Raw genomic sequence first — 26,041 nt, 5'->3', positions numbered from 1 at the left:
TTTTGTCAGGTCGTCCTTGTTCTATGTGGACCTCACTGGAGGGAAATGTGGTAAGTGCACCTTCGCATAAAATCTGTTACATTACTTTTCTTTTTCTTAATCTATCTAGATGAACATTATGTATTTGAAACAATTTACCAAGAGTCACTGCATGCAGTTCAGGCAACTGCTTTCTGTGCAGCCAGCTTGGGGGTTCAGTTCCCACACAGTGTAAATGTGTCCTGTTATTGACTGGCGACCAGTCCAGAGTGTCCTCTGCCCCTGAATAAGAAAATAGGTGTAGAAAATAGACGCATGGAGTGATTATTGAACACAAATTTAAACTAATTTTAAACCCATCGTACCATACTGTGCATGGTCTGGATAGTGGTATGAATTTCAAAATGTTATGAGGAGCACAACCTAGTGGGGAAGTTGGTGTATTACAGTTTCAGCATTTCTTCAACTCATTGTCAAGGGTGGTCGTAGATTTGTCAAAATTGAAGGATATGCCATACTGTCAATAGTCTTCCACTATTCTTTTTATTTTATTTGTTTCGGCTAATGAGATGAATCTGGTTATTTAGGTAGCAAAAGTGTAACTCAAGAATAAGCACAATCATTTTATTGCATTTGTTGTGTCCCTCAGAGCAGTTGTCATCTGGAACGAGTGGAGTGTGCTCTCCCAGGTTAAGCCCAGACCAGTGTCGGATTATCTATCAGGAATATTCAGTTTATGGACCGCACATGCAGTGTAGCCGACTGTGTATGGTAAAGCCCGTTCCACAGTAGACATGTTTACTTTCTCCTTTTCACTTTTGGCTATGTTGAAGCATGGTTTTCTTATATTTTTGTCTGTTCACCTGAATGTTCTCTCTAGTATGATTGGTATACTAAGCAGACCTCAGTGGTGGTGGATGTGGTGAAGAGACCAGGAGAAGGCAAGTAACATTTATAGTCTTTATCTATACCTTTTGTGTGAAATGTGCCCTAATTTGGTTTTACAGATGGCTTCACTGGCATTTACTGCACTCAGCTGCCACCTCAATGCTGGTCAGCTGATAGTCAACATATTATTGTTGCCTGTCCTCAGCGCAGCCGCAAGGTACTTACAGCATAAATTAGTAAAGTAAAAAAGCAAGCGTTATTTCCTTTTTTGCTTTTAAATATGTCTTCAGCTCTTCCTCTATATAACAGCTTATTTTGTCTGTTTTGAAGGAGCTTCTGATGGTGGATATAAACACAAAGAGTGTATCCTCTCTGACTTCGAGTGAGTCATCAAATATTTTTATACTAATGTTCAATGTATACAGTTAGATACATAAATGCTTATAATTATCCATTTACATAGTTCATTAAATCAATATGCAACTTGATATCACAGCAGAATAGTGTTATTTTTTTATTTTATTTTTATTTATTTTTTATTTTTTGTGTCCTGTCCAGCTTCTCAGGCAAATCATATACCGGTAGTTGATGTAGATGCCCATGTCGGCTGTTCAGATTTACTTTACAAAAGAGAAGTGTAGGATACTTCTCTTGTTGCCTTATTTGTATTTGACTTTATTAAATGTATTTATATTATCATTTAGTGCAGCCGGGCCGGAGCAGGAGGGGATAGAAAGAGAAAAAAAAAGAAGACAGAGGGGGAAATTGTGGGGACAAGAGGGGGATTAGACAGAGAGACAAAAACAACAACAGCAAACAACAACAACAACAACAATAGAGCAACATCAGCAAATATGACATGTACAAATATGATGGTAAAAGTAATAGCAAATAAGCAGTTAGCGAAAAATAAAAAATAATACAGAAATGACAATGAGCATTATTACACTACAAATGGATCAATACAAATACCAATAGAAATAGCGCTATTGATAATGAACAATACCAATAATTTACCTTTATTATCAACAATACAGTTGTTTAAATGCAACAATACATATACGTAATGATAACTTGAGATACGAAAGAATGCAGAAAAATGGAGGGGGAGAAAGAGAAGCAACCTACATTAACCTTGTAGATTGTTATAGTCACAATAGGTTAAGCTTTGTCAGTGTGCCATGTGTTACACCCAGTTTACCCTAGGGCAACAACGTTAATATATGTTTGATGAAACGTGATTATGTGCATGAGTGTAAGTATGCATATGTACTTGTATATGTAATATAAATATGAATAGTGTTTTTTATGTGCATGTGAAAATGTGCTTGTGACATATTTGAGTGTTCGTTTTCTACTGCTTATTCTGTTCAGGTTGAACAAAATGCCTTCTTCCTCAATATATGTAACTAAAAAGCAATGCACCTTGCTGTACATCCCATTCATAGTTTAATGTCAAAATAAAATGTTGTGATATAATTATTAAACAGTACCTCCAGTACTTAAAAGGGAACTGCAGTTTTTGGGGGGAGTTTTGCCTACCATTCACAATCCTTATGTAAGACAAGAACACATTTTTATGCATTCTAAATAGTAAATAAATGTGATCTAAAGTCTGCTTACAATAGAGCCTATGGAAGTTGTGCTATTCTGCCTATAAAGCCCTTAAAAACAGCCAAACGCCTCCATTTAGGTGTAATATACATGCTGTAAGTATATATGTAAAGTATTAACGGGCACATTTATCATAACATTTAATATTTGCCTATTTTGCTCATTAATTTAAAAAACGCATCACAATGTTCGCCTTTTTTTTCAACAACATCACTGATTACTACTCACTGCAGACTTCATGGGAGCCATCAAAAATTATAAAACATCACTTACTGTACAATTTTTGCTGTCATTAGGATGCCAACTGAAAGAATCTTGTTATCTCATTTAGAAGAATAATTACTCATAATCCTCGCAAAGAAAAGGGGGGTGGAACCAAGCGTCTTTTCGTGTCTAAATTGGCTGTCAAAGTGTACCAACTTGTCGGAATATGTCGTCATCCTTCTACTATCAAGGTGAAAGACATGATTTATGATGTAGAATAAACTTCCACAAGCACCGAGGCAAGCCAGACACCAGTCGATGATGTCAACATAGCTACATAAGCTTGTGATCATGGCACGGCTATAAATAGTTTGTCTGCGTTAGCACTTATAATAACAATTTCACTAATATTTGGTTAATATTCAAGTCACGAAATATAAATGGAGTATTGTTGGTGGTATTTGGATGGTTTTTTATTGGGTTTTTTGGGCGGAATAGAGGTCTTTCTTTTGGCTCCATTGTAAGCAAACTTTTATTTAAGTTTATTTACGAGTTAGAATGCAAAAATATATATATATACATCCGTCGTCTTGTCTTTCATAATGATTGTGAACATTTTTAAGAAAGTGCAGTTCCCTTTTAAGGCACTCTCAGTAATCAACAGTAATAGTTGTTCTCTCTTTAACTGTAGATTCTGACATGGGTTCCTGGTCTTTGCTGACTGTAGAGAGAGACCTGATAGTGGCAAGCTGCGCTTCTCCAAACTGCCCTCCAAGTCTGGTAGGATCCATGACGCACAATCTATATTCAAGTATTTCAGGGTAACGTTTGTTCTTAAGGCCTTAAATTCCAATTATTGGGTTTAAGACTTTTTAAGACGTCTTTAATTCTTTCAAAATTGCATAAAAAGTCTTACATACGACCATCAAAGGTAATATAAATTATATAATATTCATTTTGAACAAATGCATAAAATGTTAAGGAATGTTTTGGTAAATATTTAGGGGCAGTATTCATAACTACTAAACAAAACTAATTAATATGCTATGCAGCCCGATCAGAATGTATACAGTCATTACGAAAGCCCACAGCAAAGCCAAGTTATGTGTGTAAGATGTTAAAAGTGCAAGTTCAGTACAAGTCCATGCCAAAAGATGCTCAAACGCCACAAAAACATCTGTACAACTGTACAGGGATTGTCTCAACAAATATTAGTTAATAGAGATGCTTCTGGTGTTTTAAGCAATGTTAAACATTTTGTTTTCCAATGTGAAAGTGCAGTCAATGAATTTCTATACAGTAGTTACAATTAATTCTGGGCCCCTGATTTTCCTTCGTCTTTGTACTTTTTTGTCAGTATCGATACAAAATGGTCTTAAAATAGTTTCATTGTGGTCTTAAAAAGTGTTAAATTTGACTTATTGAAACAGTGGCCTAGTGGTTAGAGTGTCCGCCCGGAGATCGGTAGGTTGTGAGTTCAAACCCCGGCCGAGTCATACCAAAGACTATAAAAATGGGACCCATTACCTCCCTGCTTGGCACTCAGCATCAAGGGTTGGAATTGGGGGTTAAATCACCAAAATGATTCCCGGGCGCGGCCACCGCTGCTGCCCACTGCTCCCCTCACCTCCCAGGGGGTGATCAAGAGTGATGGGTCAAATGCAGAGAATAATCTCGCCACACCTAGTGTGTGTGTGACAATCATTGGTACTTTAACTTTAACTTTAACATGCTGAGACCCTCCTATTTGTTGTATGCATATTGAAAGGATTTGATAAATAATAATACATTGGTTGCGTTGTTCGAAGCGTTTTTTTTGTTAATGTTAATTGATTCTCAAAAATGTCAGGGACAAGTTTCTTTCGATTTATTATAAATAAGAAAATGGATGGATGGAAGATCAAACAGGTTAAAGGTCAGATTGATATTTGCTATTAATTTGTGTTTTGCCTTCTCTAATGCTATGTCCCTTCTTTGTCCAGAGGGTGGGGTTCCTTCCGGGCAGGGATTCTCAGGAGAAAGTCGTCTGGGTTACACTGGAGGAATCTCAGCCATTGCCAGAAATCGATTGGCAGATCTTGACTTTCACTCCTCCCTCAGAGCAAGAAAACAGTCAATACCGTAAGTGTAAAATTGCAAGCTACCTTACAGGGGAACTGCACTTTTTTTTTTTAATTTTGCCGATCGTTCACAATCATTATGAAAGATATGACGATGGATGAATTTTTTTTAATGCATTCTATATATTTAAATAAACATAAATAAAAGTCAGTTTACAGCATAACCAATAGGAGGTCCTCTATTTCGCCCATAAAATCCAATAAATAACCATTCAAAAGTGGCAACAGTACTCCAATTACATTTCGTGACTTGAATATTAACCAAGTATTAGTGATATTGTTGCAATAAGCGCTAACGCAGACAAACTATTTATGGCGGTGACGTGATCAATACTGGGTGTACCTATGTTAAATCATCGAGTGGTCTGCTGCTTCCCCGCTTCTCTGCTCCTTGGAAGTTTATTGTAGATCATAAATCACGCCTCTCAACTGGAAAGTAGATGGCTGAGGATGTAATCCGACAAGTTGGTGCAGTTTGCCAATTAGGACTTGGAACGACACGAAAAGCGCTTGTGCCAGCCGCCCACCCAACCCGGTTATCAGACATTTTTCATCAAAATGGTAATATATATGAACATCCCAGGAGTAGGCATCCTAATGACAGCAGACCTTTTACAGTAATTGTTTTATTATGTTTGTTGACTCTCATGAAGTCTGCAGTGATAAGTGATGAAGAAAAAAAAAAAGGAAACGTTGTGCTTTGTTGAAATTAATGTGCCCCATATGATTAAAATGATAAAAATATGTAAATATTAAATATTATTGTAAATGTTCCCGTTACTACATTACATATATACTTACATCATGTATATAAAACCCTAATGGAGGTGTATGGATGTTTTTTAAGGGCTTTATAGGCAGAACTTTCATAGGCACCGACTGAATTCCTTCGGTACTACCGGGTATCGATTCACATAAAACCAAACAGTTTCATGTTTTGATACCTTTATTGCATGTGCACGCTTCTGGTTGAGCTACTCTCCTGACTACTTGTGCTGCTGCCATTTGTAATGCCATTCAGTTGTTGTTCAAGTGTAATCTTTTATTCTGTGTCGTGCGACTGCAATAAGTTTGTGTTGGACTGACCACCATAGCGACTTTTGGACAAAAACTGCACTGTCGCGGACGTTAAACAGCTGCTTGTTCACGAGCAGTGACAAAGACACTGTTATTTCAAAATCACACTGTTGTCCCTGTGTCGTTGGGAGCTCCCTCACCGGCTGATCTGTCCGATGATGTGAAAATACAAGCAGCTTGGGGAAAACAACGGCGCAGAGGAGGAAAAACGATGGGGAATATGGAACCGTGGCGGGGAGGAGGAAACACTGCCGCTGCCTTCTAAACAATGATGTCCGATCGCTAAAGATGAAAATTGAAAAGCAAAGTTTGTTTTGAGTACAGGTAATCAAATGGTGATGGTGTTCATTGAAACACGGCTTCATTAAGATATTTTGCGGACTCTCTCATTGAGTTGTAGCCGTTTCTCTTTCATCCGAGCATAGCTGTGAGGAAGAGCCAAAGTCTGTATGTGAATGTCAGCTGATACACACTGTATGCACAGCCTATACAGAACTACAATGCCTGTCACTGAGACCCTTCTCGGTCTCGAGAGTTTTAGAAATATTTTAGTATGTACTATGATTTAACTTCTCGGAATTGCAAATGCATGGAAAGTCTACTAAATAATAAACATTATAAATTTGACTCAGAAGTAAAAAAATAAAGAATTAACACCTAGAGAACATCATTATTTTCAGCTCATTGTTAAACCACAAATTAAAACAATTATATTATTATTAAAGACATTAATATTTGATAACATATGTTCACACACAAAAGTACCAAAAACTGGTACACCATAAACAGGGCCGACTTAACCTAAGGGGTGACCCTGGAGCTGACAGGCTTTTGTCCCTCACCCCAAACATCAATAACCCCTTGCCCAAAAACACAATTTGAAAAAAAAAATCATGATTTCACTCATCAGGACAGCAACAATGCAAAAAATATTACCCATTTCATTCCATGTTCATGTCCGTGCAAGTGTAATAGAAGCCAGTATATTTTGAGTCAAGTGTTGGCGGTCCGGGAGACTGTCTGTGTTTTAGCTCAATAGTAGTACGATGGTCTTTCACTTGAGCAATGTGGGTTCGATTTGGGGGCCCCTCGACCATACGGCACCGGTCACGGTTGAAATGTTAACGGTACCCTTCCCTAGGTGTATGTGTGTTCGTGCATGTGTGCGTAAAAAATAAAACGCATATACAACTTACTGCAGCATGTTTTCTCTGTCAGAAGTAGAATTCTTGTAGGCAGAAATATGAACATTTCTACTGACACAGATGACAGCACATGATCTAAATGTTTGTTTACTCGCTTGAAAATGTGTGCTGCTTTGTCTGACGTCATGTCAGTTTTTACAGTCAGTATGTTTCTATACACTAAATTAGTTAGATTTGTCAAATAATTCAGTTTCTTCTGTTTTCAAACATACAGTATATGTGAAGTTCTAGTTTCCATGCTATTATCTCTAATGTGACTGTTAGCTATACGCACTTGGCCCTCGTACACCAGGGGGCAATTGTGGTCATTTCAGCTTGTTTAGCTATGTGAGAATAAGTACAGTAATACAATAATACAGTAGAAGCAGAGAATACTATATGTTAATTAGCTAGCACTAGTAAATTTCAAGCTCTGGATTTAACAGATAAGTATTTTCCACTGCTATTTGGTGTTGTTGGTATTGTTTTAATGTGTTTAAATGACAGTTGTGATTATTATGCTCATCAGAGACATACAAAAAATGCTATTTGAGACCATATCCACACGAGCACAGATACTTAATTAAAGCAATTATCTCTGCATTTAGGCCTCTTGTTCACATGCAAACGCATACTTTTGTCCTTTAAAACGCAGATTTTTGTAAACGCTGGACAAGGTGTAGACTTCCAAAACTCTCTGCTCAGCGTATGCGTGTAGACAGCACAAACAGAGACTTGTACTCCTCTGATTATATCATGGTTGTGCTCTGTTATTTCCAAAGCTCAACAACACTGCTTTGTTGGATTAAAACATTATAAGAGGACGGCTTGTATGTTTGAATGTAAATATGCTGCTAGTTTTACTCAACATTGACAAAAAAGACGCATTCAAATGGGCTTCGCGACGCTCCAAGCAGCGCCAATGATAGTCAGCTGTTTTGGATAAGCTTCGCTGTCGGACCGCCAGTTTATGGGACAACTTTGACAAGAGAGACTTTTTGCTTTGTGTCATAAGAAAGGTGCAACATTATCTCATGTTTTTAATCCTTATTTAACAACAGATCATGAAGTTAACTTACATGTGTTGGTTCCATTTGTGTAGATGGTCGTGCGTGTACGTATAACGCACATGAGTGACTTAAAAAAACAAAACAAGATGCAAGCCTTAGTCAATGGATTATACATAATTGTGATATATCCATCCATCCATTTTCTACCGCTTATTCCCTTTTGGGGTCGCGGGGGGCGCTGGAGCCTATCTCAGCTACAATCGGGCGGGAGGCGGGGTACATAAATATATGTATATAAATATATGTGTGATATAAATAATTGTAATGATAGGAATTAAACTCAATGTAACGGAGCAAAAGTAGCGTTTCTTCTTCACCAAGATACGCACGTAAAAGTAAAAAGTATGTTTTAAAATTACTCTGACAAGTACAATTGATCCAAAAAGTTACTGAAGTAACGCAGTAAATGTAGCGCGTTACTACACACCTCTGTGTATCATTCTATCATATATCATTCTCCTTTCGATTTCTCTCAAAATGTACACGTTTCAGAATAATCGTGATCTAATAATTCAGTTATTAGATTATTGTTCTCTTAAATTTACAGCCTAAATTAATATACTGTATTTATTTGGTTTGAAAGTACTGCAGATAGTTATCAGGGTTTCCTCTTAATTTATTTGATCGTGACGCACCGCCACGGCAAAATATATATCGCCACACCTTAAAAATTAGCGTTTTTTTTTTATGTGAAAACACATTAAAGTCATGTATTGTAGCATCCAGAAAAAGACACAAAGTCTGACGCTCTCTTTAACATTTATTGCCAATTTTATGCTAATAACCAGCCCAATTCCAACACATTCTCTCCCGTGAACACACGTCCGTCTTTGTGCTTCACTCCCAGAAACACAACACTCCCTCATTGTCTGCCAACACGGTGTGTTCACAAATCATGGGAGCAGTGAGCATTATAACACACAAACATACACATTGGAGATACATATTTGTGTGTATATACAGTATGTGTATATGTATGTATATATATATATATATATATATATATATATATATATATATATATATATATATATACACCTAAAATTCGGTCGACGAAAAAATACTTTAATCACCAAAACAGCACTGTCGATACCAGATGTTGTGATGACGTAAGCAGTATGCACGGGACCGACTGGATCATAGGCAGCATGACTGCAATGTGGACGTACTATGATATATCCGAGATATACCAGCGGACAGCGATCTACAAAATATAAGAGGACAGTGGCGGCTTTAAAAGGATTGGAAAAGTCTCTGGACTTCAGTTTATATAGTTATTATTGGGTGTTTATCTATGTGTAAATATACACCACTACAATGGATTTGAAATTAAATGAAACAAGAAGATGTGCTATAACTGCAGACTTTTAGCTTTAATTTGAGAGAGGACTTCCATAATTGAATTGTTTTCTTTTTTTCAGCTGGCCTCGACTTCGAAGCTTTGCTGATTAAACCAAAGGAGTTGAAAGATGATGTGAAGCTGCCTCTTATTGTGTATCCTCACGGTTGGTCAAGTTTTTATTATTTGATTCCTAATAATTTAGCTGAGGAAACAAAACAGAGAACGTGGTTATTTTTGCAATAATTAGTCAGTCCCAAATTTTGCACAATCAGGTCACGTCACAGGACACTTAAAAAAACATCAAACATTGTAAGCACTAGAGATCCACCGATATGTTTTTTTCATGGCCGATACCGATTATTACCATAGTATTAAAGGAAGCCGATAACCAATATTTAGAGCCAGTATTATTTTGCAGTAAAAGTTATTTAAACATGAACAGGATATGTCCGTAAACAGCTGGACAACGCTTTAAGTTTTCTATTTAATATTATTTTTGAAGAAAGGTCGGACCAGTAGCGACAAGATGTTTAACGCGGCGCTACTGTTGTTGATTTAGCGCCAAACAACATCAGGGGATTTCATCAACACCTTTATTATATGTATCGAATTCAGCGGGTCAAGATCGTAGCTGTGGTAGCGCTGCAGTGGGAAAAAAAAGCAACTCTTCACAAGCAGGGCAAACGAGCTGGTGCTGGAGCAGTTTCTATAAATATCGACTTGATTAATGATTTATTTTATAAAATATGAATTACTGCTATTTTGTGTGTATATTGTATCTGCTGTTGTTGTGGTAAAAAAAAAATACAGACAAAAGGAGGCCGATACAATATACATCAAAATTCCAAATACCAATCAATCTGCAATAAGCACGCAATAAAACATCTTACTCTGAATTATTTTTCACTTGTTAGACATATGTAAATAATTATTATGTAATTATACAATGGGTATTTTTGGGGGGGAATTATTTTTTTTCCATGAAAGAGTATCCTTAATTGTCCCTTTCTGAATGTACACACATACTAGTCTAGGGCTTAAATTGATTCATAATGCATGAATAATTATTTATTGTTAATGCATGTATAATATAGCTCAGGTTGACATTTTCGTTTACAACAATGAAAAAATTTTGAAGCATCTGTATTTAAATTCCGTTTTTTTTTTTAGGTGGTCCACACTCAGTGATCGTAGCTGACTGGCTTCTGTCTGCCGGTGTGCTCTGCAAAGTGGGCTTTGCTATATTATTAGGTAATTTTAAATCCGCCATATTATCTATACTTGCTCCAATATTCATAGACTGTTTTGTCTTTTTATGTAGTCCAGTAATTTAACCTACAACAGTCCTGTTGCTCACTTTGATATTTAGCACTGATTCTATAAATGGGTAATAATTACTAATAATTACAGAAATCCATGTTTTATTTTTTGCTTACTTTCAGTGAACTATCGTGGCTCACTTGGATTTGGCCAAGACAATATCCTGTCATTGCCTGGCAATGTTGGCACTCAAGACGTCAAAGATGTTCAAGTAAAAACCCAATTAAATCCCCTTTTAGGGGATTAATACAGTTTATTTGATCTTATAAGTACTTAACAGTACATGCTTTTTGATTTCAAGTTGTATGTTGCTGTGGTCTTTTGGTTTGTTTTCCCTCAGCTAAAAGGTTATTTCTCATTCAAATTATTTTACCTGGAAACCCTATAACGTGTGATTATGACAGGTTGACAGTGTCAATCATAAAGTTCTCCACAGTTATTTATGTTGTCTAACCTGGTGTGTTCATGTTTTTTCTCGACCAGTTTGCAGTTGAAAGTGTTCTCAAAGGTGATGTGTTCGATAGACAGAAGCTTGCAGTTATGGGCGGTTCCCACGGTGGTTTCTTAGCCTGTCATCTCATTGGCCAATATCCCGATTTCTACAAGGCTTGTGTAGTCCTCAACCCTGTCGTCAATTTGGCCTCTATGGTTGGCTGCACAGACATCCCAGACTGGTACAGCTTGACCTCCTTGTTAATGTTACAGTCTTTAGCACACAGCAAAACATCATGTTCTGTGGTCAATGAAACAACACTTTTTTCCTCTCACGCCTTTGTTTCTTGGCAGGTGTATGTTTGAGGCTGGCTTTGACTATGTTACAGATGTTCTATATGAGCCTGCGATTTGGGAACAAATGTTGGACAAGTCTCCAATCAAACATATCCCACAAGTATGAGCATGTTTTGTGTGTCTATTAATGTTTCTGTGTGTGATAATTCCTATATTCTGTCTATTATTACTCTGATCCAGGTGCAGACACCTGTCTTACTCCTATTGGGAGAAGAGGACAAGCGTGTGCCCCATAAACAAGGAATTGAATATTACAGAGCTTTGAAAACAAAGCAGATCCCAGTCCGGTAAGCAGCTCTGATGACCAGTTTTGTATGTTCTATCAGATACGAGTTTCATTGAGTGTGTCACTTGTTCATTCTCTCATTCTCTGGCGTGTATAGTTTACTGATGTATCCAGGAAACAACCACTCCCTGTCCAATGTGGATGCAGAGTCTGATGGGTTTGTGAACAGTGCTCTATGGATAACCCAACACCTGGCGCTTAAATGAAAAGATTGAAATTGCAAAAATAGATCAGAATACTGCTATATATAAAAGAGTCAATTAAACCAACGCAAAGGAATGCTTTCAGACCAGATCACACCTTGTAACTACATTCATTTAATTGTATTCAATATCTTCATGAATCTTAATGATTTACACTTTTTGATTTGCTTAAACTATACTTTACTACTATAAAGGCCTGTTTTAATACTGGGGATGTTGTCATTATTCCATATTATTACACTTCAGTAAAGCGTTTCTGGTATATTGAGTCACCTTATAATCAGTGTGTATCAGTAAAGGCGACCTATTATGATTTTAATCTACTTTTAAACACTTTCTTGTGGTCCAGATAATACAAAATGGATATTCTTAGGTGTAGATTTTGCTCCACAGTCAGTTTTATTAACACGTTTTTAGAGTTTCTCTGCAAGATGTTCAATTCTGGAGGTGTTCCCAGATTGCAAGTGAAACCATGCAATCTCTCCAAAAGTATCATAATTTATCTTTTTAAATCGTACACTGTTTTCATATATATATTTTAGTCGTCACCGCTTTTTTTTTTCCAGACACGGTCAAAAATAAACACAAATTCATCCGGTCACAACATTAGGTACACCGGCACTCTGATTTATTCAACTTTGTGTGTAAAAGGTGCTTTTGACAGTATTTATGTCGCTGCATGTCACATGTCAGTGTTATTATGCACCTGCCAAAATAGATAAGAATAATACTTTGTCTTGACTTTTTTTTTATGTCTCCTCACAGCCTAAGCTCTGTCTGTGACAGCTTGACCTAATGTCCAAATAAGTATGTCTATCTGTCTGCAAGCTCACGCTAAAATGCATGACCCTTATGATTTGATGCGTTGACATTGTTTAACACAAGCATTCAACATCGTAACATAAGTCAGAAAATATCAAATTCATCATGGGTCACCATCATTCAATCTCCAGAACGGTACACCGAATTGCCCTGCTGTAATTGACTTGCGATCACTACAGGGTACTAGTGATGGGTTGATGAGGCGTCATGAAGCGTTTCGACACATTGCAAAACTGTATTGATACTGTGTCACTAAATACTGACATCTGCTGGACATTAAAAATCCCTACAGGCAACCTATGGACCGACTCAACTGACACTGATTTTATGCCCTAGTACAGGGGTCACCAACCTTTTTGAAACCAAAAACTACTTCTTGGGTACTGATTAATGCGAAGGGCTACCAGTTTGATACACACTTAAATAAATAAATATATTGTCATTTGTAAGTTACACGTAAGTGTGATTTAAACAAGAATAGCTAAATAAATAAATGTATATATATAAAAAAATGGGTATTTCTGTCTGTCATTCCGTCGTACATTTTTTTTTCCTTACACGGAAGGTTTTTTGTAGAGAATAAATGATGAAAAAAACACTTAATTGAACGGTTTAAGAGGAGAAAACACGAAAAAATTTAAAATAAAATTTTGAAACATAGTTTCTTCAATTTTGACTCTTTAAAATTCAACTGACAAAAAGAAGAGAAAAACTAGCTTATTTGAATCTTTTTGAAAAAATTAAAAAAAGAATTTATGGAACATCATTAGTAATTTTTCCTGATTAAGATACATTTTAGAATTTTGATGACATGTTTTAAATTGGTTAAAATCCAATCTGCACTTTGTTAGAATATTTAACAAATTGGACCAAGCTATATTTCTAACAAAGACAAATCAGTATTTCTTCTAGATTTTCCAGAACAAAAATTTTAAAAGAAATTCAAAATACTTTGAAATAAGATTTAAATTTGATTCTACAGATTTTCTAGATTTGCCAGAATATTTTTTTTGAATTTTAATCATAGTAAGTTTGAAGAAATATTTCACAAATATTCTTCGTCGAAAAAACAGAAGCTAAAATATTTATTTTTCTTTACAATAAAAAAAAAAAATTTTACTTGAACATTGATTGTCAGGAAAGAAGAGGAAGAAATTTAAAAGGTAAAAAGGTATATTTGTTTAAAAATCCTAAAATCATTTTTAAGGTTGTATTTTTTCTCTAAAATTGTATTTCTAAAAGTAATAAGAAGCAAAGTAAAAAATAAATGAATTTATTCAAACAAGTGAAGACCCATCCATCCATCCATTTTCTACCGCTTATTCCAAGTGAAGACCAAGTCTTTAAAATATTTTCTTGGATTTTCAAATTCTATTTGAGTTTTGTCTCTTTTAGAATTAAAAATGTCGAGCAAAGCGAGACCAGCTTGCTAGTAAATAAATACAATTTAAAAAATAGAGGCAGCTCACTGGTAAGTGCTGCTCTTTGAGCTATTTTTAGAACTGGCCAGCGGGCGACTGATCTGGTCCTTACGGGCTACCTGGTGACCGCGGGCACCGCGTTGGTGACCCCTGCCCTAGTATATACAATAATATAAACCAAGTCATTGTATTTCATTTAGGATTATTTCATATCTTCATTTAAATAAAAATATATTTTTATCTTTTTTAGATACAGTCAATAAATAATGTGAACATGTATCATAACATGGAAATCTAAGAGAACGTGTTGTGGATGATTGTGGACTGGGAATTTTTTTAATTTAATTTTTTTACACATTTTTATAAAAAAAAAAAAAAAAAAAGTTTTTCCGACGTAATACATTTTAGACGATGTCTCTTCTTAGTTATTATTTCTCCGGCTGTAGAAAAGACACGCTCACAGAGCACAGAGGAGGTGTCAGTGCGACACAGTTCGCGTATCGGTCACGTGACTTTCTAAAAGCGGTACGCGCACCAACACAGGGTTTTGCTCTATGAGCTCGACGCATGCGCCGATGCATCGGTGTTGCCGGACCCATCACTACAGGGTACTATACCTCTTGCCCATAGTCAGCATAGTTAGGCTTCAGTTTAACAATGACCTTGAATATAAGCATTGAATGCAGGCCCCTTTTATCTAGACATATAGCACGTTATGGGGTTGGACCTTATATTAAGATGGAAAGACTGTTTAGCTGGATTTGATTTTTTTTTTGCGCTGTCAATATTTTAACGCATGTGATTAATTAAAAAAAATATTGCGTTATCATAAATGAATCAAAATTAATCATTATTTGTCATGACCGCACGTAAACCCGGAAGGCGGCGCCTATTGTTACACGGTTCTAAGATGAGTGATGAGAGGCGGCCAGTTTAACATAAAAACAATCCGATGGAACTTAAGATAAAACTGAGGTAATGTGTTGGCATTGCAGCTACAAACTTTCTCATCATCGGCGCACAAGTTTAAAATTGCATCTTAAAGCAAAGCACATACAGGTTTCCCGCAGAGCATTCAGTTAAAATACCAATAGTCACACACACACACCAGGTGTGGCGAAATTATTCTCTGTATTTGACCCATCACCCTTGATCACCCCCTGGGAGGTGAGGAGAGCAGTGAGCAGCAGCGGTGGCCGCGCCCGGGAATCATTTTGGTGTTTTAACCCCCAATTCCAACCCTTGATGCTGAGTGCCAAGCAGGGAGGTAATGGGTTTGAACTCACAACCTACCGATCTCAGGGCGGACACTAACTACAAGGCCACTGAGTATCAAAAGCATTAAGTGAATTTTGCAGTTCCTCCACATCGAGAGGAGCCAGATGAGGTGGTTCGGGCACAGAGAAATCCAAGGACGCATTGCAAACTTGTTGCCTCTAATGGCCCAAGTGAAAATGGGCTGTGGGCCAAATGTGGCCTGGGAACGCCTTGGGATTCCCCAGGAGGAGCTGGACAAAGTAGCTGAGGAGAGGGAAGTCTGGGCTTCTCTGCTTAGGCTGCTACCCCCGTGACCCAACCTCGGATAAGCGGAAGAAGATGATGGATGGATGTTTTTAATGCATCTAAAGGATGCAAATATTATTCTATGATGTGTCTCTTTCTTTTTTAAAGGACAAGTGAATGTAGACATAAATACTGCACTATGTAAAGTTGTTTATGGGTGTGTTTACTGTCTGTATTTTGTTAGCTTTATTATTGCAAATACTTTCAAAATGTGCTCTTTCTTACTATGCCTACTGTCACCAAGATTTAAGCAAATGAATGACGTGCAGTTCAGTAAAACATTTAAAAATGTAGTTTGATTACATTCTAAAAACAAAATTGCAATTTTATCCAAATATTGGGGTATTTTCCTAAACAAATTTTAAATATGCAAGTAATATCCTGTGGTCAATTATGATTAATCACAGCTCGAGAATGTGATTAATCTGGTTTAAAAATAAAAATAAAAAAAGTTTTATATCGCTGATAGTTGTGGCAGCACATGGAAAATATTGTTAACACATTCACATCCAAGAGATTTGGCTCAGACCTCAATTTATGGAGTTTGCATTTTCTGCTTGCGCTTACAAACTTTTTGCCTCTAAGGGCCCAAGTTAAAATGGGTCGTGGGCCAAACAGTGATTCTAAGAGTGCCAGCATCACTATGATTGAAGAATTTAGCCCCATAACGCCATAAGGTAGTGGAAATCATTACATTTGATAGATGGCCCCTAGTCATTTTGGTCTGAGGGCCTCTCTCTGGGCATCCTTGCTCTACATCGTGGATATTTTTAATGCTCTGCCCTCTGCTTGAATGGTGATTGATGTGAACAGTGTTACTGACACCAGAGATTTGAATATGCTTGAGCTCTAAAAGCTCAACAGCCTGTCTGTTTAGATTTAGCAATGTTCTTGTAAACGAAAAACAATAATTTCAGTAAACATGACTTTAAGTTATAGAAGTGCCATTGAGAGAGGGAAATTATAGACTGAGTGCGCAAGGCCCTGGGGAGGAGGAGGAGTAACTTTACAGTGTACTGTTGTATTGTCTTCTAAAGGAAACATTTGTTCAGCAGTTTTCCATACAAACATTTGGAATTAAAAAAAAATTTTTTAACCAGAATTTGGTAAATTTACATTTTGTTTTTTCAAAGGTTGCTATTTATGTTTGGTGTCGAATGTATTATTATTATTATTATTATTATTATTCTATGTTAGACTCGTATTCCTGCACAGGTCTCCTGTGTATGCACTATTAACTGTTCTGGTGAACTTTGCATTTCCAGTATCCTGCCTTTCACACCACCGGTTGTTACAAATAATTACAATCTTTTAAATATCAAGCTTTTAAGCGTGATGTAAGCCCTTGATACAGAATAAAAAGTCATCTTGTACATTTATACAAATAAGTCAAGGCAGTACTGACTACTAGAAAAATAGTTGTATTGATATTGTTTGTAATGAAATACAAAAAACAGTATTTAAATTGGGCTTTTCACTGAACACCTATTTTTTAATATGATATAAGACCTCATATCTTTTCTATAAAAGAAACCTGATAGAAACACCTCTAACTGATAGGAAACTGTTGAATATTTGTACTCTTTTGTTTTTTTTTTAATTAATGTTCATTCATTGTGGTGGTGTTTTTTTGTAAATGGGGTATTACATTTTTTACAGAGTTAAATCACAGCTTTGTGTGTCAACGTATTTGGAATTTGCTCTAAGCAATCGTTGCATGTTTAAACAAGCCGCCCTGTTCAATTTATGCTCCACGTCATTCACTTTGCGGATCCATTCCAGCGTAGTGTACAGTCTGAAGTAAAGCTACCTGAAATTTTCTTGGATACATCATGACCAGGCTATTGTCCTGCTGGCGACAACTGGTTCCACTGAGGCGTAGTTTCAGTTGTTCCGCTTCTTGTCAGGTGATGACCAACCCTGAGGATATTGCCAAACTCTACAGACAGCTCAGCCTCTTCCCCTCACTGACCAGGGCAGACGTGGGACCTGTTATTACCTCCCAATATGGAGGCAAATACAGCAACATATACACAGGTTTGTGCCCGTGCATGCATGCAACTGCCAGTATGATCATAGATGTTGATTATACAAACCCTGTTTCCATATGAGTTGGGAAATTGTGTTAGATGTAAATATAAACTGTCAAGTTCTTCATGGTTTCACAGCCGTGCCCAAACTTGAAAGGGCCAGTTGGACTCAAGGACTCAAAGGGACAACTCGATCCTTTTTCCTTGTGATTTATTGATGTTTGATTTGAAGCAGTAAAATAAAGTGGGTTATTGGTGTAGATGAATGGATGAACAGAATGAATAGTCGAATAGTAGAATAGCAGAATAGCTGAATAAGTTGATAACCTTAACCAAACAGAAAAAAAAACTGTTTCATAAACTTACAACATAATACATGCTTTTCTTTTCTTTCAAATCAATCCAACCAAAATTAATTTCCACTGATATGGCCTAGTATTAAGAATAAACAAACATTTCCAACAATATAAATGAAATTAGATTTCAACAATCCATCCTAATTATAAGAATACATTTAAACATCACTTTCAGTCAACTTAAACAATTTTGTAAACATCAGTGAAATTATCTTCTTTAAATATTCTCCCCAGTGCAATTATCTTCTCTCCCTTGGTTTCCTCACCAGTTGCGTCTTTTGAGTCCAATCAGGAGCTGTCTTCCTTCCTCTTAGCAGCATGTCAAAGGGGTGACTGACTGAAGCTCAAACATTTTGAGCATGTGCTCTGAGCAGGTGAACAGGTAAATTCAATCAAACCAATCTGTTGGAAGCAGGTGGAGATGTTCAGCCCTCAGCTCTCACTGTTGCCCCTTCAGGCCTGGAGTGTGCTCTACAAATCAGTGGTGTTTGTGCTGCTCTGTACTTTGACTTGACATAAACGGAATACAATGATTTGCAAATCCTTTTCAACCCATATTCAATTGAATGCACTACAAAGACAAGATATTTGATGTTCAAACTCAAAAAGTTGATTTTTTTTTTTTACAAATAATAATTAACTTAGAATTTCATGGCTGCAACACGTGCCAAAGAAGTTGGGAAAGGGCATGTTCACCACTGTGTTACATGGCCTGTCCTTTTAACAACACTCAGTAAACGTTTGGGAACTGAGGAGACACATTTTTTAAGCTTCTCAGGTGGAATTCTTTCCCATTCTTGCTTGATGTACAGCTTAAGTTGTTCAACAGCCCGGGGGTCTCCGTTGTGGTATTTTAGGCTTCATATTGCGCCACACATTTTCAATGGGAGACAGGTCTGGACTACAGGCAGGCCAGTCTAGTACCCGCACTCTTTTACTATGAAGCCACGTTGATGTAACACGTGACTTGGCATTGTCTTGCTGAAATAAGCAGGGGCGTCCATGAACAATAGGTTGCTTGAATGGCAACATATGTTGCTCCAAAACCTGTATGTACCTTTCAGCATTAATGGCGCCTTCACAGATGTGTAAATTACCCATGTCTTGGGCACTAATACACCCCCATACCATCACAGATGCTGGCTTTTCAACTTTGCGCCTATAACAATCCGGATGGTTCTTTTCCTCTTTGGTCCGGAGGACACGACGTCCACAGTTTCCAAAAACAATTTGAAATGTGGACTTGTCAGACCACAGAACACTTTTCCACTTTGTATCAGTCCATCTTAGATGAGCTCAGGCCCAGCGAAGCCGACGGCGTTTCTGGGTGTTGTTGATAAACGGTTTTTGCCTTGCATAGGAGAGTTTTAACTTGCACTTACAGATGTAGCGACCAACTGTAGTTACTGACAGTGGGTTTCTGAAGTGTTCCTGATCTCATGTGGTGATATCCTTTACACACTGATGTCGCTTGTTGATGCAGTACAGCCTGAGGGATCGAAGGTCACGGGCTTAGCTGCTTACGTGCAGTGATTTCTCCAGATTCTCTGAACCCTTTGATGATATTACAGACCGTAGATGGTGAAATCCCTAAATTCCTTGCAATAGCTGGTTGAGAAAGGTTTTTCTTAAACTGTTCAACAATTTGCTCATGCATTTGTTGACAAAGTGGTGACCCTCTCCTCATCCTTGTTTGTGAATGACTGAGCATTTTATGGAATCTACTTTTATACCCAATCATGGCACCCATCTGTTCCCAAATTGCCGGTTCACCTGTGGGATGTTCCAAATAAATGTTTGATGAGCATTCTTCAACTTTATCAGTATTTATTGCCACCTTTCCCAACTTCTTTGTCACGTGTTGCTGGGATCAAATTCTAAAGTTAATGATTATTTGCAAAATGTTTATCAGTTTGAACATCAAATATGTTGTCTTTGTAGCATATTCAACTGAATATGGGTTGAAAATGATTTGTAAATCATTGTATTCCGTTTATATTTACATCTAACACAATTTCCCAACTCATATGGAAACAGGGTTTGTACAATATGTGTTGCAGAATGGAGCCAGCGTGATCTGCAGAGGAGTGAGAGTGTCAAGTTTTGCAAGCAGTACATTGTGTTCCATGATGACAAATCAGTGGTCTTCTCAGCGCCATCAGGGAATTGCACTGAGATCCAAGGAGTGTATGTACGAGTTTTGTTGTTACTGTTCTAATAGACACTATATTGCCAAAAGTATTTGGCCACCTGCCTTGACTCACATATGAACTTGAAGTGCCATCCCATTCCTAACCGATTGGGGTTTAATATGATGTCGGTCCACCTTTTGCAGCTATTACAGCTTCAACTCTTCTGGGAAGGCTGTCCACAAGGTTGCGGAGTGTGTTTATAGGAATTTTTGACCATTCTTCCAAAAGCGCATTGGTGAGAAGGCCTGGCTCTCCGTCTCCGTTCTAATTAAGCCCAAAGGTGTTCTATCAGGTTCAGGTCAAGACTCTGTGCAGGCCAGTCAAATTCATCCAGACCAAGTTAATCCATGTCTTTATGGACCTTGCTTTATGGAAGGGCCCGCTCCAAACTGTTCCCACAAGGTTGGGAGCATGGAATTGTCCAAAATGTTTTTGGTATCCTGGAGAATTCAAAGTTCCTTTCACTGGAACTAAGGGGCCAAGCCCAACTCCTGAAAAACAACCCCACACCATAATTCCTCCTCCACCAAATTTCACACTCGGCACAATGCAGTCTGAAATGTACAGTTCTCCTGGCAACCTCCAAACCCAGACTCGTCCATCAGATTGCCAGATGGAAAAGTGCTTTCTCACTCCAGAGAAGGCGTCTCCACTGCTCTAGAGTCCAGTGGCGACGTGTTTTACACCACTGCATCCCAAGCTTTGCATTGGACTTGGTGATGTATGGCTTAGATACAGCTGCTGGGCCATGTAAACCCATTCCATGAAGCTCTCTGCGTACTGTACGTGGGCTAATTGGAAGGTCACATGAAGTTTGGAGCTCTGTAGCAACTGACTGTGCAGAAAGTCTTTGCACCATGCGCTTCAGCATCCGCTGACTCATCTCTGTCAGTTTACGTGGCCTACCACTTGGTGGCTGAGTTGCTGTTGTTCTTTCATTTTCTTCACTTTTCTTATAATAAAGCCGACAGTTGACCGTGGTATATTTACGAGCGAGGACATTTCACGACTGGATTTGTTGCACAGGTGGCATCCTATGACAGTTCCACGCTGGATGTGGTCTCTCCATGAGATCCTCAAGATGTATCTGAGGCACCGTCGGTGGAAGACATCCAGCTTGTTAGTAATGCTTGATGTCTTCATCCACGTCTCACAGGCATAGGTCACTGTAGGGATGACCACTGAATATATAGAGGCGCAGCTTTGTGGGCGTACTGATAGATTTTGATGACCAGATGTTCCGGAGGCGTTGGAAGACTCCTGCAGCTTTTCCGATTCTGGTCTGAACATCCTTTTCTGCGTCTTCAGTGTTTGAGATGTTGCTTCCAAGATACGTGAAGTTCTCAACGTACTCTATGCCTTGTTCGCCTACGGTGAACAAGTGATTAGGACACCTGATTCTGATCATTTGGATGTGTGGCCAAATACTTTTGGCAATATAGTGTATTTCAGTTGACCTAACTGAGCATGCATAACCACAGCACTTCGACCGAATTCTTCATGTCAGGTTGTTAAGTCAAGATGCTCCTTCGGGACGAATGAAGGCTGTAGTCCGAGAGTGCACCGTCAGTGGGGACGTCAAACAGTTTATGGAGGTTTGTTGTTCCCTCCACTTCTAATCTGCATCAAGTCTCAGTCAGCCAGCTAAATGCCAGCACTGTTTTCTAAAAGAACAAACTACACTACAGTTTCACCTCTTCTTGGTTTGTAACATTGTTATTTTCCAGATCTGGATTAAAAACATCAAGGTGAAAAGCATCAATATAACAGCTTTAAAGAAGCATGGGAAAGTTTATGAAGATCGTAAGTTAATTGAAACATAAAAAAAACAACATACTGTTCTTGTGATGTCTTTTTATTTTATTTTTTTGAAAAAAAAATAAACATTTTTAATTCTCAGAGCACTTTGGTTGCTTGGCATGGTCCCACTCTGAAACCCACCTGCTGTACGTGGCTGAGAAAAAGAGACCCGGGGCAGAGTCTTTTTTCCAGGTGTGACAGCAAGACTCACTGAAGGTTTCATGTACTGCAAGGCTATGTAACTGCCGGCCCCGGGGGCCAAATCCGGCCTGGGAATGACACCATACTAGCGCCTGAGTTCAGTTTAAAAATTGTGAGAAACATATTTGCAGCAATTTTTAAAAAACACAATAGTGCTCCTGTAGTATAGAAGAACTTGGACCACTGTAAACACATTGGCAGATCCTTGCGTTGGTGCGTTGGTAGGTTGGTGCAATGCGCCAGAGAACTAGTTTGTCTTTATTGTTAAAACGCTGTGCAATACTTCTCTTCCCTCTCTCTTGGTTTCTGCAGGCGTTTTGGGCCCCAGGTGACACAGGTGTGGTGTTTGTTGGATGGTGGCATGAGTCATTCAGACTTGGTCTGGAGTACTGTCCTACAAGGAGGTCAGTCAGGAGTTGAGCACTTTGCTGTATTTTAATAAGCCTATTCAATATTTATGTACCAAAGCAGTGCCTGACATAAGTGGTTAATATTGTTGAGGTTTAACCCTCGGGGTATTTTGGGCACTTTTCCATCTTGTAAGGTAAATCTTTGCTCTATTCTTGGCCATAACTTGGGTTGTGTTACTCTGAAATATCACTTTTTTTTTTCCTGAAGTGGGATTTTTCATGTTAATTCTTAAAACGTTTATTTCCAATTCATTCATATATCAACTTACACGGGGAAATCATTTTAACCCAGTCAAGTAGCGCCAGAATGAAAAAGTGTATGATACTAAATTGCTATTCGGTTTGGAATGTGACACAGAAAGCAAATAAAACAGTGCATCAAAATGTGTTTTATTACTAATCTTATGTAAATTCAGACATTTGTACCTTTAAAGTACTAGTATAATTAGAAAAATAAATGCTATTTATATGCTGAATTGTGTTACACTTTATCCAATTATATTTCCAATCCAGACGTGTGTGAAAATACCATCGAAACATCCACAAAATGCTACAATTTCAAACAAGCATTTTGAATGTCCTGCTCCAAAAGGCTTCAGCAATTTCCGTAGATTCGGGATCTGATGATATCACGGTGGGGACACCTCTGCATTATGACCATATCAGCAGATCAGTCATACTCGAAATACCTGGAAAAAGATATGCTGTTCATCATTCAGAATCCCTATTTAAGACAAGAACACACTTTTTTTTTTTTATGCATTCTAAATTGTAAAAAAAAAAAAGTTAACGGGAGCTCCTCTATTCCGCCCACAAAGCCCTCTAAATATCCATCTAAAAAACACCAACAATACTCTATTTACATCTCCTGACCAGAATATTGACCAAGTATTGGCGATATTGTTATTATTGGTGCTAACGCAGACAAACTATTTTAATTACACAGCTAACTAGCTTATACTGCTGTATTGACATACTGAGCCTGCCGGTGTCCTGCTGCTGGTGGTGCATCGCTTCTAAACAGGGGAAAGTCAATTCTAGATTATAAATCTTGTCTTTCACCTATATAGTAGAAGGTCATGGCCATAAACCCAGAAGTTGGTAAACTTTTATGTCCAACTTAGACCTGGAGATCGCGAGAAAGACAAAAAGACCCTTCCTGTAGATCATAACTAATTATTTATCTAAACAGGAAGATATGAACATCCCATCAGTCGGCAGCCTAGTGAGAGCAGATGTTGTACAGTAAATAAATGATAAATGGGTTGTACTTGTATAGCGCTTTTCTACCTTCAAGGTACTCAAAGCGCTTTGACACTACTTCCACATTTACCCATTCACACACACATTCACACACTGATGGAGGGAGCTGCCATGCAAGGCGCTAACCAGCACCCATCAGGAGCAAGGGTGAAGTGTCTTGCTCAGGACACAACGGACATGACGAGGTTGGTACTAGGTGGGGATTGAACCAGGGACCCTCGGGTCGCGCACGGCCACTCCTCCAGTGCGCCACGCCGTCCCAGTAAGTGATTGTTTTATTATGTTTTTAGTTTGTACAAACCCGGTTTCCATATGAGTTGGGAAATTGTGTTAGATGTAAATATAAACGGAATACAATGATTTGCAAATCCCTTTCAACCCATATTCAACTGAATGCACTACAAAGACAAGATATTTGATGTTCAAACTCATAAACTTTATTTTTTTTTTGCAAATAATAATTAACTTAGGATTTCATGGCTGCAACACGTGCCAAAGTAGTTGGGAAAGGGCATGTTCACCACTGTGTTACATCACCTTTTCTTTTAACAACACTCAGTAAAGACTGGAAACTGAGTAAACTAATTGTTGAAGCTTTGAAAGTGGAATTCTTTCCCATCCTTGTTTTATGTAGAGCTTCAGTCGTTCAACAGTCCGGGGTCTCCGCTGTCGTATTTTACGCTTCATAATGCGCCACACATTTTCGATGGGAGACAGGTCTGGACTGCTGGCGGACCAGGAAAGTACCCGCACTCTTTTTTTACGAAGCCTCGCTGTTGTAACACGTGCTGAATGTGGCTTGGCATTGTCTTGCTTAAATAAGCAGGGGCGTCCATGAAAAAGACGGCGCTTAGATGGCAGCATATGTCGTTCCAAAACCTGTATGTACCTTTCAGCATTAAAGGCGCCTTCCCAGATGTGTTAGTTACCCATGCCTTGGGCACTAATGCACCCCCATACCATCACAGATGCTGGATTTTCAACTTTGCGTCGATAACAGTCTGGAAGGTTCGCTTCCCCTTTGGTCCGGATGACACGATGTCGAATATTTCCAAAAACAATTTGAAATGTGGACTCGTCAGACCACAGAACACTTTTCCACTTTGCATCAGTCCATCTTAGATGATCTCGGGCCCAGAGAAGCAGGTGGCGTTTCTGGATGTTGTTGATAAATGGCTTTCGCTTTGCATAGTAGAGCTTTAACTTGCACTTACAGATGTAGCGACCAACTGTATTTAGTGACAGTGGTTTTCTGAAGTGTTCCTGAGCCCATGTGGTGATATCCTTTAGAGATTGATGTCGGTTTTTGATGCAATGTTGGTTTCCGGCCATGCCGCTTACGTGGAGTGATTTCTCCAGATTCTCTGAACCTTTTGATGATATTATGGACCGTAGATGTTGAAATCCCTAAATTTCTTGCAATTGCACTTTGAGAAACGTTGTTCTTAAACTGTTTGACTATTTGCTCACGCAGTTGTGGACAAAGGGGTGCACCTCGCCCCATCCTGTCTTGTGAAAGACTGAGCATTTTTTGGGAAGCTGTTTTTACACCCAATCATGGCACCCACTTGTGCAAAATGTTTATCAGTTTGAAAATCAAATATGTTGTCTTTGTAGCATATTCAACTGAATATGGGTTGAAAATGATTTGCAAATCATTGTATTCCGTTTATATTTACATCTAACACAATTTCCCAACTCAAATGGAAACGGGGTTTGTACATCTTGTTCAGCACTTAGCAATACTGCTGCATGATGTGTTTCACTAAAGCTGGATCTGTTTAACACACAGCTTCTAAAACGTTTTACTTATTCTATGATGAAAAAAATATAAGGTTCTGGATCATAATTGGTCCCAAAGTAATTGCTGTGTTCCCTAACGAAGTCTGTCAAGAGTAGTATGTTGT

The 26,041-nt window shown here is 38.1% G+C and overlaps 1 protein-coding gene and 1 pseudogene across 3 annotated transcripts in view; both read left to right on the top strand.

The window, feature by feature from the left end:
- The window catches only part of LOC133619285 (acylamino-acid-releasing enzyme-like), a 49,679-nt gene extending 37,393 nt beyond the window's left edge, over positions 1-12,286 (top strand). For all 3 annotated transcript variants that reach the window (XM_061980246.1, XM_061980263.1, XM_061980255.1), the window contains 14 exons: positions 10-50; positions 629-750; positions 860-920; positions 987-1,084; positions 1,198-1,249; positions 3,377-3,465; positions 4,668-4,806; positions 9,558-9,641; positions 10,649-10,729; positions 10,921-11,009; positions 11,282-11,472; positions 11,585-11,687; positions 11,768-11,874; positions 11,971-12,286. In XM_061980246.1, the coding sequence (XP_061836230.1) occupies positions 10-50; positions 629-750; positions 860-920; positions 987-1,084; positions 1,198-1,249; positions 3,377-3,465; positions 4,668-4,806; positions 9,558-9,641; positions 10,649-10,729; positions 10,921-11,009; positions 11,282-11,472; positions 11,585-11,687; positions 11,768-11,874; positions 11,971-12,079 (1,366 nt within the window). In that variant the 3' untranslated portion in view covers positions 12,080-12,286. The remainder of the gene's footprint in view (positions 1-9; positions 51-628; positions 751-859; positions 921-986; positions 1,085-1,197; positions 1,250-3,376; positions 3,466-4,667; positions 4,807-9,557; positions 9,642-10,648; positions 10,730-10,920; positions 11,010-11,281; positions 11,473-11,584; positions 11,688-11,767; positions 11,875-11,970) is intronic.
- A 5,294-nt stretch (positions 12,287-17,580) lies between these two features.
- Positions 17,581-26,041, top strand: part of LOC133612193 (acylamino-acid-releasing enzyme-like) — a 48,329-nt pseudogene continuing 39,868 nt past the window's right edge.

The sequence above is a fragment of the Nerophis lumbriciformis genome, linkage group LG01, assembly GCF_033978685.3.
Source record: "Nerophis lumbriciformis linkage group LG01, RoL_Nlum_v2.1, whole genome shotgun sequence".
NCBI classification, from domain to species: Eukaryota; Metazoa; Chordata; class Actinopteri; order Syngnathiformes; family Syngnathidae; genus Nerophis; species Nerophis lumbriciformis.
The sequence above is the reverse complement of the archived record's forward strand: the minus strand, read 5'-3'. Positions and strand labels throughout refer to the sequence as shown.